The following is a 20801-nucleotide window of genomic DNA, read 5'->3' on the forward strand; positions in this document are numbered from 1 at the left end:
TAATATGAATGATTTATTGAAACAGGTCTATGTCTCGGTCTCTTCCTGCAAATAGTGATGAGCTGCCACCAGCCCAAGGCATGTTGCAGCGTGAATTTAACTCCAGACTTGAAATCGGTTGCATAATAAACCAAAAGTGTTCAACTTTATAGTTTTCCAAGATAATTGCTTTTAAATTGAGCCAAATGTCTTGAGACACCCTGTATGCTTTTTTTATCGTGTTGATTCTTGACAAGTTCACAGACCAGGTATATACAGTATTTTCCATTTTCACACACAAAAAGACAATGTGCGTATCCTTTTAGGTTTTATTGTTTGTTAGCATGATGGTCTACCGGTAAGCAAGTGTGTCCTATAGTTCTGAGGTTTGAATCTCAGTTCCTACCTCCCAACACTCTTCCAGATATCATGTGGCTGATTTGTTATACACCGCAGTGCTGCTGGTAATCGCAATATTAGTATTTGTGTGGGTTTCCTCTCCCAACCTTAAAACATACATGTTGGAATCATTGCTGTTTCTTCATGGCCCATAGTTGTGTGAAAGCTCGTTTGTCGAAATGTGCTCTGTGATTGGCTGGCCACAAGTATGCTGGGATGGGGTCTAACTAACCCGATAGCAAATAGAAATGCTCCAGAAACCAAAGGCATGGATGGATGCTTTATAGTTCAATATATATATATATATATATATATATATATATATATATATATATATATATATATATATATATATATATATATATATATATATATATATATATATATTTGTCTCTGTAAGATCTCTTGATGTAAGCCTCTGATTCTCAAGCCTAAAAGGTGTTTCATAAATCAATGATTTCACTGCTCACACTGACAGAGTCGTCACGTCGGCTGACTTCCAGGTAACTGCCTGTACCGACGGGCTTTGTAGCCATCCCCCGCCCCCGCTCAGAGTCCGGTGTGATGAAAGGTCGTGTATCATCCACTATATCTTCCCCCAGATATCCCGTTGATGTCCTGGTGGGGTGAAATGACACAGGGCAAGAGACTGACGAGGGGAAATTTCCCGTTTCATTACTAGCCCACCTGTGACCTTGGTGAGATGGTGTGGGGGGAGCGGTCACCTGCCTGCTCGGGACACTGCTGAGAACACTGCCCCCCAGAGGCATGGAAGACTCAGTCGGAGCCTCACTACTTTCTGAAAACTGAGGATCACTGTTTCTACGCAGCCAAAGCCCCGGACTGACTCCAGAACCTGGGGAAGGCGATTGCAAAGTTTGGTTAAAAGGATGAAATAAACTACCCCCTTCGAGTAAGTGTTCTCGGTGCAGGGCCTCATCAATGCTACGGGTGAGGTTAATGGGAGACGGGGGCCGAAGATCAAACTCGCACAGGGAGAGAGAGGTGTCCCTATCCAGCTCCAGACTTCCACTGACTGAGCGCTGTGGTGTCAGTCCGAGTGGTTGCAGTCTCAGCAGGGAGCTGGCGGAGCTATCAGATGTGATGCGTTCTGCAGAACGGCCATTGTGGTTGCGTATTCGGTTGCTATCTTTGAAGCATTGCGGTTGGGCAGCTGCTTGATCATGATTATTGTTCCTGATGAGACTCTTTGTGATGTCAACTCCAGAACGTTCTTGGCCAGCCCAATTGTTGGGAACCTCCGCTTGACCTCCTGCTGCAACACCATTACTGTCAGACTTTTTGCAAGGTTTCCCCGTCAGACTCTGGACAATCTTGGACCAGCATGTGTGTCTATGGGAGGAGCCTCCAGAATGGCCAGGCGATGGCATGTCTCGTGTTAGTCTTCCTTCTCCTGTTCCTCCCTCATTTCTTCCTCTGCAACACTGAGTCCCGCAGAACACCCACGAAGCCAAGAGAAGGAGGCATAACCCCCAGGTGAGTTCCAGGAGTCTGGCCCAGAAATGGACAAGCCACCAACCCCAGTTGAAACTCATCCAGTCCCCAATAAGTCCATAGAGCCAAAGGGTGGCATGAACATGTAGCCCACAGCACAACGCTCCAAGGACCGCACAAACCGCCAGCACCTTTCCAAGAACCATCCCTTCTCTCCTGCTACCTTTCCAAGCCTTTCGCCTAGCCTCTTCAGCGACTCCAGAGTGAGGAATGGAAGGGCAACGTATTCGCGGAAAGACATAGAAGAGGAATCCCAGACAGAGACCTAGACCCCAGCATATGGAAAGAACCTGGAGGGTGACTGGTACCACAGGTGACAGAGCTGGTGAAAGCAGATCTGCTGCCACCAACAGAGTGCACTGCAAGACAGCCAACACGGCCACCAGTGGAGGACGCTCCAATGTTGAAGGTAAAACTGTCACTCCGGCCACCCTCATGGCCATTAAGGCCACGGCAGCGAGCGTCCACACCAGCAAGTGTAGCGGCAAATTGTAAATAGCCGCGACTGCAGAACGAGGGAGAATTCTCTGTGTGCCGTATGGATCAATTAGAAAGAGAGCGGCCCTAAGTCCTCCGACCAGAAACAACAGGGCGTTGGCCAGAGAAAGGGCCCCCCGATGAGGACAGTTCGAACACGGGGACAAGATGAGTCCGAGAGCAGACCCAGCAAACAAAAGCAGGAAAAGGGTTGCTGACCCATAGATATGCAGTTCCCAGGCAAATGTCAAACTCCGACTCAGGTCACCCCAGTAGATAAGGCTTCTATTTGACGAAGCCTCAACGTTAGCAGACGGGGACAACTTTGACGCTTGATAAGGATCCGATAACAAGATGGAGCCATTCTTCTGATCAGTGAGGCTTGTTGGCTTGACTGGTGCAACACTGGTAGTCAGGAATGACAGATTAGCTGCAAATAGTAAGAAAAAATAACCACGTTAAATACAGTATGTATCATTTATAAAATTGGAATATGTTCATATCCATTTACTAAGAATATAATTAGATTTGTAACAGTTATATGTGAGGATGAGGAAATATACATTTTTTCCCCTTGTCTTTTGGAGATCGGGTTATGAAGTTGGTGTAGGACCAAGCAAGACTGTGGTTGAAGTGGAGGCGCCGTTTATATGAAGCAGATGATAACTGCCTGATCATGTGTCTACATATGGCCTCGCTTCAGGCGAAAGAGGCAGACACTTCTTAGCAGCAGCCATCCTGCTTGTATTTGAACTGCCTCTTGATGCAAATTTTTATGAAATTGTATCTCTCAATATTATTCAACCAACTGAAGGATTAACATGAACATATTATCATCCTGTTAATTACTGCAGGGGATCCTAAGAAGAAAACATTTTAAATGTGGTGCGGAAGCCGCGAGTGGGGGGTGTAGTTCAACATCACGGTAACAAGCTATGGGGCCATCTGGTCCATTCCCGGCCTCATTGTGCGGCTAACTTGTTATGCAGCTAATCACCTGAGGTCTAAATATAATTTTGACCAAGTATGATAGCGAAGTAATCTAATGAAACCTCTAAACTATGATTGTGAGCATCATGACATAAGCTGCAGCACTGTAAATACCTCCTGCATGAATCCGAAAGTACCCGTTAACAGGGTCAAGAGAATAAATTTGAGCCACTGAAGGAACTACTGGGACATTACAGTTAAATCATTTCTTATGTAATTCAACTAAAATGGCGAATCATCAGCCGCATCACCTCAGTTATAACATCACAAGGATAATTCTCATTAACACACCACTCATAATGCAAAGCAAGTCATATTTGAAAAAAGTAGCAATTAGGTTTCTTAATGATATTAGATTTATGTAATTAATAGCAAAGTACACGTTACATAACACCATAGAGCATTTCAGTGGAACGAAGAACACTGACATATTATAGGATTATATGGTATATTACATCTCAATCTGTTTTAATCATGTTTGAATTCATAACACTTCATTTTTTAGCTACTTTCGACACAACAGATGTGCAATATCAAGGGCAAATTGATGGCAGTGTAAGCCTCTGGATGTTTGATGGATGGCGGCATTAATAGGTCCAAGAGTAAGAGTTTCTTAACTTGGCCACTTTGAGCCTAATGAGGTATTGTTCAACGTCAAACTTTTCGTTTACTTGAAAAACTCAGCAAACTATGAGGCATATTTCTTGGTATATTTCAAAGTATTTGACTTCCTTCCTAGCAAAATTTCCTTACTGGGCAGTGATCTGGACACATTCCACAATGCCCAGCTGGGTATGCTTAACTTACCTCCAGCCTGGAGTCTTCCTTATGCCACATGCACCGTTGGAGTGTACTGAATGCACACATGTGGCAAGAGACTAATAGAAAATTCTCCAAAATGTCTACGCCAAGTCACTACCATACTGTGTTGTCACCTAACAATGTTTCACATGTTCGCTTTTCCGTTTCCTTTTCCGCAAATCCGGATTCAGTTTTCTATACATCTGCTTTTCATTACCAACTCTGAGTTTCTATCGCTTTTTTTTCTTTGCCACACATTCGCCCAACCCAATGCTTCTGTATCAACAGTCTGTTTTTTTTCTGAACCCACTTTCCACTTGTATTATTGCTTGCCAGCGATTCCCGTTATTTCCCGCCCTCGCTTCCTATCCTGCTGCCTCCTGCTCATACTTTCTACCATCTGGGTGAACCTCCAACAAATGATTTTTCACATCATTTGGAATATTACTCTTGCTTGTCACAAAATCAATTTGTTCATCAATATGTATGAAAATAGCCAAATAAGTTAGACCAGCCAGTTTGCTTCAAGTACATTCTTCAAGTACCTGTTGGTGTTTCTTTCATGGCTGTCCTTGATTTGGTTCTCTCCAAATGAGCAGTTTTGTTGTGTTTATTCATAGCTTTGATTGTTGTTATCTGATCCAACTCAGTAGTAAGGTGCATATTAATTACAGTTGTTCCAGCTATTTTCTCTGTCATGATTTTTGGAAGTGGAATCTTCTTGCTTTGATTGATGACAGGCTGTCTGGTAGTCTGTTGTTGATTTCCACGAGAGACGACTGTGGTGGCAGTGGAGTGCCGGTTCAAAATCACTGCAGCCTCCAACTCATTCTGTCTGCCAATAACTAGGGTCAAATCACCTGAGAATTGGAAGAAAATACAATAACTATGAAGCACAAGTGTTGATTGTAAAGTATAAGGCAAAAGAGAATCAAGTTCCTCACTTGTTGATGTAATGGCAAGAGGAGTGGCATGTGTTGCTACTGGAGATAAAGTTTGTGTTGTCAGTGCCAGCACTTGAGGCTCCATAGCCCGAGTGTCCACTGATGAATTGAGCATATCGGCTATTTTATTCCGTGCTTGTGGTTGATACTCTGCCAATGTATCAGTAGTCGTTGGCACAGGAGTGAGCAATTCCTCCTTTTCAGGCGTCAGTGTTGCACTACCTGATCCGGTTCCCTGCATACCCTTTGTCCCTTTCAAAAGACTGCTAGCTGTTACAGATTTGCCAGCAGAGGGTAAAGTGAGCACAGATGTCGTCAATGCTTTTTCCCTCTGCGTCCCACGTCGTGACGGAATAGTTGAGTCCATCTTGGGCCCGGTAACACTGGGCCAACTCTTGTTTGCCCCATGGCTCGGTGTCTGAGAAGAAAGGGTTGACGTTGTCGAGTGTATTCTTGGTTCTTGTTGCTCTGCATGTGTTGTTGTCATGCGACCCCGCACTGTAACCTTAGCTGGCATGGCAGTGCCTCCGCTGGGAGGCAAAGAAGAGTGAGACCCATCTGTCTGCTTGGTGGGTTGAAGATCCGGAGGAGAGGAGGAGGGTGAGGTGCCAATGATGACTTGAGCATCAGATGGATGGAGTGAGGTGATGAGGAAGGTTACTAAAAGGAGTGGTATGGAAGCCATGGCCTTAGTAGTTAGCTGTGCCTCTTGCTGTTACATCATCCTCACACTGGTATTCTGTTGATTAAAAAAGGGAAACATTTACCATATTTGCTGGTGCAAAAATATGTCATAACCCATAAGAAATTAATTTCGAACTGTCCATTGTTATACAATAGTGCTTAGCAGCACCGTACCAAACCGCATTGGGCTAGCTTGAGAATTTTTTAATGGTCTTTTTCTTTTCCTTTCGGTTTTTCCCTTCAGGGGTCGCCACAGCGAATCAATGTCCTCCATCTATCCCGGTCTTGTTCTTCTTCTCACACCAGCGACCGTCATGTCCTCTTTGACAATATCCATAAACCTCCTCTTCAGTCTTCCTTCCGGTCTCCTGCCTGGAAGTTCAAGGCTCAGCATCCTTTTCCCGATATAGTCTCTCTCCTCTGGACATGTTCAAACCATCTCAGTCTGGCCTCACTGACTTTCTCTCCAAATCCTCTAATCTGAGTTGTCCCTCTAATGTACTCATTCCTGATCCTATCCAACCTGGTCACTTCCAAAGAAAACCTCAACATCTTCAGCCCTGCTACCTCCAGCTCTGCTTCCTGTGTTTTCTTCAGTGGCACTGTCTCCAGTCCAAACATCATGGTTGGTCTCACCACTGTTTTATACACTTTTCCTTTCATCCTAGCTGAAAGCCTTCTATCACACATCACACCAGCCATTTTTCTCCAGCCGCTCCAGCCTGCATGGACACGCTTCTTCACCTCTTTTCCACACTCTCCATTGCTCTGGACAGTTGACCCCAAGTACCACCTTCTTTATCTCTTCTCCCTGTAGCATCACTCTTGCACTTGGATCCCTCTCATTCACACACATATATTCCGTCTTGCTGCGACTGATCTTCATTCCTCTCCTTTCCAGGGCATATCTCCACATCTCTAGTTTCTCCGCCACCTGTTCCCTGTTCTCGCTACAGATCACAATGTCATATACGAACATCATGGTCCAAGGAGATTCTTGTCTAACATCATCTGTCAGCCTGTCCATCACCATAGCCAATAAGAAGGGGCTCAGAGCTGACCCCAGGTGGAGTCCCACCTCCACCTTGAATTCCTCCGTCACACCGACAGCACACCTCACAACGGTCAGGATATATGTCTTGCACCGCTCTGACATACTTTTCTGTCACTCCAGACTTCCTCATGCAATACCACAACTCTTCTCTGGGCACCCTGTCATACGCTTTCTCCAGATCTACAGACATAATGCAATTCCTTCTGACCTTCTCTGTACTTCTCTAACAGCATTCTTAAAGCAAACACTGCATCTGTCGTACTCTTTTTGGGCATGAAGCCATACTGCTGCTCACAAATGTTCACTTCTGCTCTTAGTCTAGCTTCAACTACTCTTCCCCATAGTTCCATTGTATGGCTCATCAACTTTATTCCTCTATAGTTCGTACAACTCTGCAGGTCTCCCTTGTTCTTAAAATTTTTTTAATGGTCATTTATGTAATTAAAATCAAGTCAATTATGACTAGTTACTGATGATATTCTTGCTATTTTAAAGAGACGAGACATTGTAAAAAGCCAAATTAGAGCTAAACTACTTCGACTCGATTTTGAATTCATAATTACAGCAAATATTTGGATGGGTAAAAAAAACATGTCTATATCACCTTTATCATTTTATTGTGTTATTCTGTGGATTTGCTACGCTGACTGAGAGGTCACATTATGGTGAGGTCAGTGAAACTCCCGTCAGGGGTTTTGCACAGTCAGGCACGTCACCAGCATTCACACAGTGATGTGTCAAGGGTTTGCTTTCAAAATACACAGCACGGCGAAACAAGCAGAAACATACACAAAAGCGTTGACTCCATGAAAACTGCCTTTCCCAAAAGTGTCAAAACAAAACGTTTTAAAATTCAGAATTTATTGTCCAGCAGGCACAAGCTCTTTATAATTCACATTTTTGTAGTACGGAATTATCGATGCTGTTTCTTTATTATCACTATCACTTTTAGTCCTCTTGTTCGTCATTTTGACATACAGTAAAGTCTCGTTATATCGATATTCAAGGGAGTCCGAAAAATATCGATATAACCGGGACTATCGATATATCCGACCCTATTTGCATGTAATTTTCTCCGTGCGTGCATAGAAATAGTATCGATATAACCGGGACTATCGATATATCCGATATCGATATAACGAGACTTTACTGTATTTCATCACATATATTGAAATAACCAAATGACACTCAGAAACACAGCACTTCAAGCCAAAAGGATTACACAATCCCCAAGTACCAAACAGATACTGGTTACCCCTTCCTGTTCCCAAAACGAGTGTCTTCCTATTTTAGCACATGGCTTACGTAAACCTTTCTTGTTCACACTGGCCTCTTTCTGTTACTCACAATGGGAGAAACCCCCGAGCGGCAGAGTCAAGACCACGCTGAAACTTCAACATGAAACATGAGCAGAAATCAGTGCGCGTATATTGTGTGTGTGTGTGTGTGTGTGTGTGTGTGTGTGTGTGTGTGTGTGTGTGTGTGTGCGTGCGTGCGTGTGAATGTGTGTGTGTGTGTGTGCATGTAGGCCTGTGGGAGAACTCATTCTGTCACCAATGACTCAAGAGGGCTTCATTCACAGCTGTGGCAATTTGCTTGCACCTTTGACGCTCATGAGCTCATTTAAAATTTTGTTTTTTTTGGTGGGTGGAGGGGTAAATATTCCACATTGAAAAATAATGAAAGCCCCCACAGTCACCAAGCGATAATTTACAGACAGTGGTCAGAAAATCCCAATGACCTATGGAGAGGAATTAACAGCAATGGCTACTTTACCCAATTTTCCCAGTTTGTCCTCCATCACCGGCCCTTTGTCCTTTGAGTGATCTTCGGCGGAAGCACACGACCGAACAGCGCTCCAGCCGGCGCTACTTTCCACACCCCCTCTCATTGAATGCACACGTCGATCTCCTACTTGGAGCTTTTTGCTGATAATTTTACTATGATGCGACCGAAAAAAAAAACCACCACAGGCTCGTGTTCAGCCCAAGAAGACACAAAATAAAATCAGCGTCGCTGAGAAGGAGATAATTGAAAAACACGAACGAGGTGATAGATAGATAGATAGATACTAGGAAGAATTTTTTAGTTCGCTGACGAAGCCTCTTGGATAAGAAGCGAAACGTCCGACACCTTCAAAGAAGAACAGATGACGGCTGAAGAAACCTTTTCATCGATAGCTTAGTTTTACACTATTATTTGCCGAATTCGTCTCGGAATGCAGTGCAGAAATGTAAGTGTGCCGCATAACAGTAGCCTCAATGTTTATTATTCTTCCTGTCTCAGTCACTTCTTCTACTTTCAGGCTCATTGGCTGGTGCCCAGTTTAACTCCCTTCCTTTCCTCTCTCCCGTTTCTCTTCCCCTTAACTTGAATAATTCTAGCCTAGCGATACAGCACACACCTATATTATTGTTGAATTGGGCCAGTGAACATAGCGCAGCAGAATACATGCAATTTGAACAAAGTGGAGTAACTTTCACGGCAGGGGAGCATAGGCTGATAAAGCAGCAATGTAAAAACTGAGAAGGGAGAGAAAGCGAGTGATGAGATGAAGTGACAATGGAGAGGACCGAGGCGGGTTGGAGGGACAAAATCCTAGTGCGGAGAACAAGTGAAGGTTTAAGTTTAGAGTCCAACCATATAATCCTACAAGACTTCAAGCTAGCGGAGATAGGCTGTATAGAGTTAGCTAACATTGATAGCTTCACTTAATAGGATCAGGAATGTGTATATCAGAGGGACAACTCAGATGAGAGGATTTGGAGAGAAAGTCAGTGAGGCCAGACTGAGATGGTTTGAACATGTCCAGAGGAGAGAGAGTGACTATATCGGGAAAAGGATGCTGAGCCTTGAACTTCCAGGCAGGAGACCGGGAGGAAGACTGAAGAGGAGGTTTATGGATATTGTCAAAGAGGACATGACGGTCGCTGGTGTGAGAGAAGAAGATGCACAAAACCGGGATAGATGGAGGACATTGATTCGCTGTGGCGACCCCTGAAGGGAAAAACCGAAAGGAAAAGAAAAAGACCATTAAAAAATTCTCAAGCTAGCCCAATTTCTCTACTGCGAGACTAATAAAGGCAAATCCAATCCAATCCAATCTAAGGATACTGAGCCTTGAACTGCCAGGAAGGAGACCGAAAGGAAGGCCCACGAGGAGGTTTGTGGTTGTTATCAAAGAGGACATGAAGGTAGCTGGTGTGAGAGAAGAGGATGCATAAAACCGGGTTAGATGGAGGACACTGATTCACTGTGGCGAGCCCTGAAGCCAAAATGAGTAGAAGAAAGAAGCAGATAGCTTAACTTGGGAGTCACGCCACTGTTGCGACGTACCCTCCCTCTGCAGTAACATGAGTTTGTCAGGAAAAAAATCGCTGCGAGGCAAAGATTCTGCTTCAACCTTTTTTTTGCAATTTTAAATATTCTATTATTTGTTTCAGCCCATTACAAAAACATTTCAACCCACCAGGTTGAAATGATGGAAAAGTGGGAATTTTTTCCCCCGTATTGCGTGAATGAGGAAACCCTGTCCCTTCCATTCGGTATCTGTTCTAGTGCCGCTCAAAAGTGTTTGACGGGGTTCAAATCAGAGCTCTTACGTTCTTTTACACAATACAGTACTAACTCAATGAATCCGAGCAGCTTTTTTACACTCGGGTGCTATCATGATGGAAAAATACCAATATGGTTTACCTCGTAGGTGTCAAATTCAAGGCCTGGAAGCCAGATCCACCCCATACCAGACATTTGATATAGCCCACAAAAGCAAATCATGTGTCAACTTTTGTGGTCCTTGCTCAAATCTATATCAATATTTTTTGTGTCTTTTAAACTAATTGAACTATCATGGATGTAATATTAGCTAGTAAACTACTTTTGTAATTTTACAACATCCAGTCCAAGTTGTTGTTTGAATGTAATCATATAATGAAACGGATAAACACAGTATTTGGTTTCACTGCCAAAATGGTTCTCTGAAGAAAGCTGTAACGACAATGTTCTGTTATAATTCTAGATGTTCCATTTCGACTTTTCACTTGGATGAGGTTTCCATTTTGCCACAGAGAGGCTGCAGGCCAAACATCAACAATATCACCAGTGAGGAGTGGCTTTTAATGAAGACGTCTCTCATATGAGTGAGATGAATGCGCCTTGAAAGAAGTAAGACTTCCTTGAATGTTTTTGTTTAGATCGAATGGCTTAAAATCAGACAACTTTGTATGATTCTGAATGCATTTAATCCCCAAAGAGAAAGAACTGTCACATTGGCTCCCGATGTGGCTGTCCATGGGGAGAAGGCAGATGGGTGCAGCCAGTCTGAGTATTTTCATCACGTTAGGTCGCCCACCCCCAACCACTCCCCTCTCGCCAGGGGCCATAGGACACATCATTCTGCTCATTCATTGCAGATGAGTGTACATGTTGTGGAGATGTCGTCACTCTCTCGTATACAATATGTCCTTTCTCCAGAACAGGAAATGCTTTCGGCCACGGAATAGTATAGCAACGAAACATGGAAGACACATGCCCATACATGGTCGCTTACTTTATCACATGACTAAGTGTCACAACTGGAACCAATCGCTGAAACCAACCCGGTCCTTTCTGAGTTAATAAATTAACATGAGCAGTCTAGTGTCGGTTGGTTCATTTTAAACTGTACAGACAGGGCGGTGGGTGTATGTGGAAGATTTTGGAGATTTTTTTCCTCCTTCTGTGCCAGCATCCAGACAGCTTGGCAGCTAAATGTTTCCTTTCATTCCAGAGAAAGTTCAGTTCTAAACGGCGCTATTACTGGAATTGTTAGAAACAAGATTTACAATTTTGAGCAGAAAATGACAAAACATACCTGGTCTTTATGAAGTATTGGACAAATGTGATGTTTAATGTTACATTTGAATTTTAGCAGCATATTAAGTAATTTGGTTCCCCAGAGATGAGATGTCAATCAGAGCTAAAGTAAATGCTAGAACAAAAGCTCATAGAGTCACACAGAAGCAGATGCGTGGTGCTATTTTATTTAATGAATAACACTGTTTCATGCAACACTGAAAAATTTCCGAGTAGTCCCCCCTCCTCCAACAGTGTGTCCTAAACTGAGCAAAGCAATGCTCCGTTCCACACGATGTACAGTACGAAATGGAACAGCATTCAAAGAGAAGAAAGCAGCCTGAGCTAAGGCCAGATGGAGAAACATTTCACCCAAAAAACTTACAGGAAAGATATCACATTCAATTTAACCTTTGCATGCTTTTATTTCACCTCCTTGACTCTTTGAATCTCTTTTGACACATCCATTACTGTTTGTGTGCCACAGTTAAACAATTCGTGATTTCATCAGAGTACCCATCCCCTAAACTGACTTCACACCCTCTACATTATCAAAGTGACACTGGAATTAAAAATCACACCGGTCCCAAGCCCGGATAAATACAGAGGGTTGTGTCAGGAAGCGTATCCGACGTAAAAGCTTGGCCAAAACAAATATGCGGATCAAACCTCTAAAGATGGAGGCCACTGATTTGCTGTGGCGACCCCTTGAAGGGAAAAGCCGAAAGGAAAAGAAGAAAACTCTTAGAAGAAGCTGAGAGGTAAAGCTGCTCCACAGAGGATGGGCAGGGATTTTCGAGGGCCCTTGAAAATGCAACCCCAAACGTATCGAGTGAAAATCTGAAGGAAGCATTAACAGAAAACAAAACTGGATGAAATACGCTGTGTTAAACTGTTTTCTATACAGTAAAGTCTCGTTATATCGATATCGGTTATATTGATCGTACTGTATATTACTATACCATTTTCATTTCCCAGCAAATTTCTAGTCTTTTATGTATAATTACAGTAAAGTCTCGTTATATCGATATCCAAGGGAGTCCGAAAAAATATCAATATAACCGGGACTATCGATATATCCGACCCTGTTTGCATGTAATTTTCTCAGTGCGTGCATAGAAATAGTATCGATATAACCGGGACTATCGATATATCCGATATCGATATAACGAGACTTTACTGTATTTCCGTTTAGTACGATACCGGGTTATTACGATAATCTGGTCACTACGGTGCACTTTTCATCTCCCACATTTTGCTCTGCTTCTACCAATACAAAAGCAGTTTACGCTGAATCGATATTTGCTTAAAGGACAACCGACGTCTCCGGACAAGTTGTGTCCATAATTTGTAAAATGGCTTCAAATGACTTCTACTGGCTGTATTTTAATAAGATTCCACCGCATATAGCTATATTTTACGTTTTAAGACTCGCGCTGAACATTCAGGAAGTCTTGTTTTTGAGTTGGTGACGAGTCCTCACGTGACGTCAGAAAAGGACCGCCTCCTGACCATAATAAAGACGCATTGTAGCGTCTTTCCCTCACGTCAATGTATTTTGCTGTACTGTTTTTTTTTAAACCGTGTGTTACAGCCAAAAGCCGCCAGCAGAGGGAGTCCAAGGTCCATGGAACAAATTTATCAGCCTGTGGAAACGGGATTCATTCCTCACAGCTCGGTGGCCATTTTCTTGTCTCTTTTTGGGTGAGACATCCCCTCCCGCCCGTTTGCCTCAAAATGACGCAAAAATGTATGCTTTCCTGTTCAGAACTATTTGAATCATATTCATAACTGGATGTGTAACAAGAAAGCATATTATCCGAATCTGAAGCCATTGTTTTGATTCTCGAGCAAGGCAAGACGTCTTGGCGTGACGTCACGAACTGGGGGCGGGACTTTCTGAAAATGCCCAATTCGCAGCTCAATTTTTTGCAGATTTTGGACACTTTAAGTCATTTTTATTGGTGTTTTGCATTTGAATAAAAATATCATACTGCGTGTTTTGGGTATTTTAGATTCTATAAAACGTTTTTCTGATGTCAGCTAAAAACAAAAAAGTGACGTTGTTTGCCCTTTAAGGGTTTATATACAGTACCACCATTAGCGATGCCTCGGAACGAAGTACAAGGCAATAGTGGCTGTTGAGGAGAATCCAACACGGAGCAAATCCTTCATCGCGAAGGAGTTTGACGTGCCACAGAATACTTTATCAACGTAAGTAATGTAAACGTTGCAGTTTTTGTTTTCCATACATGTATTTATTTGTATTGTATTCAGATGTCTTTATCGCTTACAATGATCACTGTTTTTCATACAGTATGTACATGCTGGCATTCGTGGTTTCTCTCGTGTCTACAGAACAATGAGTGCTACACAGAGTCACGATTGCAAGAGTGTGTTATGGAAATAATAAATGAAGTTTTTATTTAAAGGACAACCGACGTCTCCGGACAAGTTGTGTCCATAATTTGTAAAATTGCTTCAAAAAACTTCTACTGAGCGTATTTTACAAAGATTCCACTGCATATAGTTATATTGTAAGCTTTAAGAGTCGCACTGAATATTCCAGAAGTCTTGTTTTTGAGTTGGTGACGAGTCCTCAACCTACGTCACTGAAGGAACGCCCCTGACTGAGAAAGGACATACCTTGCATCACCTCAATGCATTTTGCGGTACTTTGTTTGGTCTGAAAACTTCGTGTTGATCCGTGTTGATGGCGAAATTAGAAGGTAAACACATAAATAACGCAATGGTGAATCTTGTATGTTACACCGAGACAACTCTGATATTCGTTGAAAAAAATTCCAAGCTGAAAAATAAAACTATTTCCAACGGAGCTCTGCCGCCATCTTCTGCATTTTCTGTGACAGTACACATCAGTCTTGAGCCATCAGAATGACCCAGAAAAGCTTCTTTAATCGATTGCAAACATTTATACTTTCCTCTTCAGAACTATCTGAATCATATTCATAACTGGATGTGTCACAAGAAAGCATATTCTCCGAATCTGAAGCCATTGTTTTGATTCTCGAGCAAGGCACGCTTGGCGTGACGTCACGAACTGGGGGCGGGACTTTCTGAAAATGCCCAATTCGCAGCTCAATTTTTTTTGCAGATTTTGGACACTAAGTCATTTTTATTGGTGTTTTGCATTTGACTAAAAATATCAGCCTGCGTGTTTTGGGTATTTTAGCTGCTATAAAACGTTTTTCTGATGTCAGTTCGGAAACAAAAAAGTGATGTCGGTTGTCCATTAATGCATACGTTTATTTTTCACTTCACTACAGTACAAAAGCATGCTAGATAGGCAATCCATGAACTCAAGGAGAAAATTACTTGCCATATCAAATATCCCCCATTTATTGCCCCCTTTTAATGCAGTTCGGCGCAGGATCGGATATAGGGATAGTCCGGTTATATCGATATTTTTTCCGACTCCCGAGAATATCGGTATAACGAGACTTTACTGTACTCCTGCTGTAATATCAACTCTACACAGCAATTTACTGTATGGCATGTTTACATTGCCTCATATACTGTAGGGGGACACATGAGGCTGTGAAGCAATGTATGCATAGTGAGAAACTGGTAAATGGGAGGGAGAGTATACGTGGTTATCTTGGTATGTGGGTTCGTGGGGGGAGGTTGTGGGTATAACCGTTCAAAATTCCACACCTTAGAATAAACGTGGATTGCCTTCATAATATTCTCCCACATCTCCTATTCAGTTGACAGATTTGCTAATCTAAACACAGCTAATAATTCAGTTTACGTTATGCTGTTTTAAAAACTCGGAAAACAAACAAGACTGAAATTCATTCTAGTAAAGTGTTGAGAGCCAACCATCCCCAAAGCTGCCCACTGGGCTTTTAAGACATTCCAAATCTGGTTAAAGATGGCTGTCTTGCGCCTGGGAGAGGTACAGAATCTGCAACCTCCCACTCGGCAAGGTCGCTCCGTTAGAAACGAGGATACTGCATACAAAACGAATTGTAGTTGCTTTTGATCACCATTCCAAGCGGATGTACATCTGAAAGGTACTAAGCACATCTTTGACTGATGTTGCACCCGCTGATCAAAGGCGGAAGGTTGTGCAGGGTGGGGTGTTTTGAGGACCCACAAATACAAATACAAATACAAATACAAATACACACTACACAACCTTCAAATATTGATTCATGCTAGTGGTCATATGAGGATTTTTTGGGGATAGAGAGTAGGAGGCAAAAGAGGGGGGGGGCGGAAATCTCGGGGGTGAGGGTAGGAATAAAACTGTACATAATGGTCATCTACGCACATTAAAGTGTTCCTCTCTATAGTGGCCAAAGAATTAATTTAGCAAGCTCTGACTGAGGTGAAACACAAGGGCAGCAAAGTGCAAGTAAAATTGCAAACACAGCAATGCTTTGAGGTATGAGTTGAAATTTTCCCGTAAAAATGTTCATGACTCAAAGCAATCGTACACTGGAGCCTCGGTTTACAAATGTAATTGCCACAAGCGAACAGGCCAGGTAGGAATAGATGGGTGTCATGTTTAGGTATAAAAGCAGCCTCCCTGAATTCACAAGACGGATGAGGTACACTTCTTTGTGAACAATTCCATGACAAAATAATTTCAGGAAAACAATGCCAAACGGCATTCTGTCATGTTACAACAGTCAACCTTTGTAGTTAAAGAGCATGGGTCTGAAACTGGCCTGCCTGCAGTCCAGACCTGTGTCCCATTGAAAATGTGTGTTGGAGAAGCTGGACTGTTGAACAGATTAAGTTGTCAAAGTCAAAGTCAGCTTTATTGTCAAATATGCTAATATGCATGACATACAGCACAGATGAAATTACTGTCCTCTCGGACCCAGCATTCAAGGCGCTTATAATGTATAATGTTGTATGTCAACTATGGGAAAGATTTCTTCCTACAAAGCTACAATACTGTACCCTTGGTTCCCAAACATTTATTACATGATGTTATAAGAAAAGGTGATGTCACTGTGGTCTCAGCTTTTTGGAATGCTTTGCATCCATAAAATTCAGTTAATGATTATTCGATGAAAATCAACAGTTTATCATTTTCAACATTAAATATACTGTCTTTGTAGGGTATTCAATGAAATGTAGTTTGAATATGATTTACAAATCATTGTATTTTTGTTATTTTCATTTAAGACCCAACTTCATTAGAATTGGGTTTGTATGATATCCCACGTCCCATATTTGACAGCAACATTCAGCTAACTCAGGAAAGCTCATGAAATGTTTTGCCTTTTCGGACATGTTTTGTGTCAAAGAATAACCAAGTTGTTCCCAAAGCCACACATTCCATATATGCAACAGAAATCAGTAGTATGTTCAAATGCCCAAAGTGTGGCCCTACATTCCCAGCGACGCATCACAAGTGGCTGAGCGGGGCAGGTGCTACATCATGTGTAACAACCAAACACACCCCGGCAAAACACAGAAGGCACATCACAAGTCCCCAAATGTTGACATACAACAGAGAATAAAGCAAATTTGTGAGGTGAAATCTTATTCTTCTCCTGGTTCAGTTCTTCATTTGTGTTGGTCTAAATATTCAATCAGCAGGAAGCAAGGTGATATACAAAAAAATAATATTTATTTATCAGGCAGCTAGAGAATGCTCTTGACGGGAGAGGGAAGAAAGCCAGAGAGAGAGAGGCAAGAGGCGGGGGGGGAGAGCTCGTCTCCAGCAGATATAGACGACAGGAGTGATGTCACTTTGAAAAGGACCTATCATCTGCTAGATACAATCATGAATATTATATTAGACTGAAACAGGTTAGCTTAAGGTTTTAATTGAGCTATGTACATTCATACTAAACTAACATATACAAATGCAGTAACTAAACTACATACATATATTGACTAACTTACGGATAAGAATAAGTAGAAATGAAATAACATTGGATGTTTTTAGGATGTGTATATAACTAGTTCTAACAAAAAGTCTCACTTTGTTGCAGCTGGATGCTATAAAAGTTGTTTGACAAACACTTGACAGTGAAACATTTGTGATTCATCTACATGTCTATTTCATGCTTATGGTACAAAGCTGTTTGGAGCCCACAATTGTTTTGAATGCAACTTGGTATTGTGCTATTTTCCTATGGAGTTGTGAAAAATGTTTTCTTTCTAAATCGTGACATCCTAAGGCTGGGAGTTCTGACAAGACAATCTGCTGGAGTCTGCAAGAAACTATTGAAACTATACCGCTCAGTTAAAAGCTTCAAGGTAAGCCATTATTGCAGTAAAAAACGCATGCAAGTCCATAAAAAGGTCTATCTTCTGTCTTCTTAAAGCCTTTACGCAAAAACCAACTTTTCCATGAGAAGGACTGTGGGACAGACTGTAAATCTTTGTTGAGCTGTGTTGGCGGAAAGATGAAGCTATTTTGTCCTGCCAATGGACCGGGGTGTGTTGTTTTTCTTCTGAATGGAGTTCATCTGGCGGCTTCTGCTTGACGTCCAGTAGCACATTGGCCCAGTTTCCTCTCCCTGCCTGATGTATTCACATTTTGCTTTTATTGCAACTGTACACAAACACAACATGCTGTACAACAGCTAGTGTGAAAGAATTGCAGAAACACTACTGAACTAGTTTAAATTTCCATCCTCTGTGTTCTAATGCTGTTTCAATTTTCTGGGTTATTGTTTAGGCTAATTTAGTTCCTGCTCCAGTCTAATGAAACTCAAGGACATGATTGTACAACAGATAATTGGTAGAAATGTGACCATGGAAACAAACATGGAAACCTCATTGTACTCTGAACTAATAGAGTATTTGTAATCCTAGCTCTCCAAGTACTTGGCACTGCTTGACAACATCTACCCATGGTTTATTTTCAAGTTTATTGGGCTCTCAGAATGAACCTATACCAAGTCCCTTCACAGCATTTTGGGTGTGCGATGTTTCACTTCCCAATATTCTGCCGATTTGATTTCAACAAGCCCAAGTATGACTATGTTGCAAACCAACACCTTTCTCACACTGATAAAGCACAATAAGACTGTGAACAAAAACCTACTGAAAGGTCCATTGTAATCATGGCGCAACACAAATACAAAATGCTTTGCACAACATGTCCATACTATCCATTCATCCATTATCCAAACTGCTTATGTTCACTCATGTCATGAGGGTGATGGAGCCAATCTTGGCTGTCTTTGGCATTAGGCGAGGGAAACGCCAAAATGGTTGTCAGCCAATCACAAATCACACATAGACGAAGTACAACCATTCGATGCTCATAATCACAGCCAGGGACAATTAAGTGTCCAATTGACCAGCCATGCTGGTGTTTGGAATGTGGGATGAAACCAGAGGATCCAGAGAAAACTCTCGCAGACATAGAAAGAATATGCAAACTTGAGACAGGAAGGCTTGGATTCAAAGTTTGGACCTCTGTACTGTGAGGCATATGCACTAACCGGTTGCCACCGTCCATATTATCCAATGTGCAATATATATCCTTTCAGAAATAGATTATTTTATACAACATCAACAACAGAAATACTCTGTTTTCTCAAACCTTTTACAGCAATAACATTTTTCCAAGGACTCTCACAGAATTTCATTTCATACAACTGTTCTTGGGCGGCCCGGTAGTCGAGTGGTTAGCACGCTGGCTTGGCAGTGCAGAGGTCGCTGGGTCGCATCCCGCTCTGGCCTCCCTGTGTGGAGTATGCATGTTCTCCCCGGGCCCGCGTGGGCTTTCTCTGCGATTGGCTGGCAACCAATTACGGTGTCCCCCGCCTCGTGCCCAAAGAGAGCTGGGATAGGCTCCAGCACCCCCCGCGACCCTAATGAGGAATAAGCGGTATGGAAAATAGATGGATGGATAACTGTTCTTTCCCATTTCTGGGGTTTTAGTCACTGATGTGGATAACCAACATCCATCCATTCACCTCGTGTTTTGAAAACAAATTTAAAAGTCAACATTTTTCTTGACAATTATATTCCCCTTTACCCCTGTTTTCGGAGTTTGGTCATGTGACAACGGTCTGCCTTCCGAGATGGATAAAAAAAACATGGATTTTGCTGCTAATCATATTCCACTAACTCAATAATGAAACAGAAAATACTGTGTTTAGACTAGTAGCACCACATAGAACATATTACTTGGAAAGAAAATGCCTCACTTAACTGCCCCTTTAAATATAAGGAAAATAATATTTCTTTTTCAATCAAGAAAATGACATTTTGCACAATATAAAACTGATGCATACATTGTGTACATAATTCTTATTTTGTTTGGGGTGTGAAACATTCATTTTGAGACATTTCAATGAAGAAAAAAAATACTTTTTTCAAAACAATGAAGTGGAACAACTCGTGTTGTTCCACTACATTTAAAATTTATTAATGAATTTTCCTGCTCCATTAAAAATTCATTGATTAAAACAATGTTCTCCATTGCCAATCAAGAAATTTGGGCCACTGCACATCCCTAATAATAATTTCGATTGGATCAATATCTAATAAAACCATAATAATGTCATTAGTCACCATTAAAATGTTATGTCAGCATGGTTACAATTTATCAAGACCCTTACTTCTTCCAACTCGACTCATTCACACGCTGCAATGTTTTCCCTTTAGAAACGGGAATCGACTCAGAGAAACAAGTGTTATAAAAAAATTAGTTGGTGCTGTCGTGAGAAATGTACATGACCTGCAGTAGCCTCACTAGCCCACTGTTATGGCCACGACTCTCGTTCACGTTACATTCTATCACTGCGCCAAGTGTGACGCCGTACCGCAGTCTCCACGAAAAAAATATTGGACGTACCTGCTGGTTATGCGGCTCCTCTGCGCCAGTTAGGATGCGCTCGCTGCGGGACAAGTGTCCATAGCCCCCCGACGGTTACTGGATGAAGACGAAGAGGAAAGTGAATTCACACTCCTGTATGCGCTGCTGCAACCAGCCGGCTCGACAGTGAGGACTGGAGAGAGAGGGAGACGCCCCCCTCACGGCCTGACTGACCGCCGCGTCTCTCTCCACGTCCAACTGTCGTCTCATGTCCCCCAATAACCCAGCTAGTGAACGCGACAGCTCACCGCGGAACCCGCAGCCATACACATTACACTACCGCAACAACCACGCACGCACG

The 20801-nt window shown here is 42.3% G+C and overlaps 1 protein-coding gene across 1 annotated transcript; it reads right to left on the reverse strand.

The window, feature by feature from the left end:
* Positions 1-762: 762 nt before the first annotated feature.
* Positions 763-20801, reverse strand: LOC148903293 (proline-rich transmembrane protein 3). The gene is made up of 4 exons (XM_088999322.1): positions 20480-20801; positions 5106-5844; positions 4707-5021; positions 763-2800 (listed from the first exon to the last, which is right to left on the reverse strand). The coding sequence occupies exons 2-4, from the start codon at positions 5788-5790 to the stop codon at positions 822-824; spliced, it is 2979 nt and encodes a 992-aa protein (XP_088855448.1). The 5' UTR covers positions 5791-5844; positions 20480-20801; the 3' UTR covers positions 763-821.

The sequence above is a fragment of the Hippocampus bargibanti genome, linkage group LG01 (genome assembly GCF_051943395.1).
Source record: "Hippocampus bargibanti isolate YZ-2025 linkage group LG01, ASM5194339v1, whole genome shotgun sequence".
NCBI lineage: Eukaryota > Metazoa > Chordata > Actinopteri > Syngnathiformes > Syngnathidae > Hippocampus > Hippocampus bargibanti.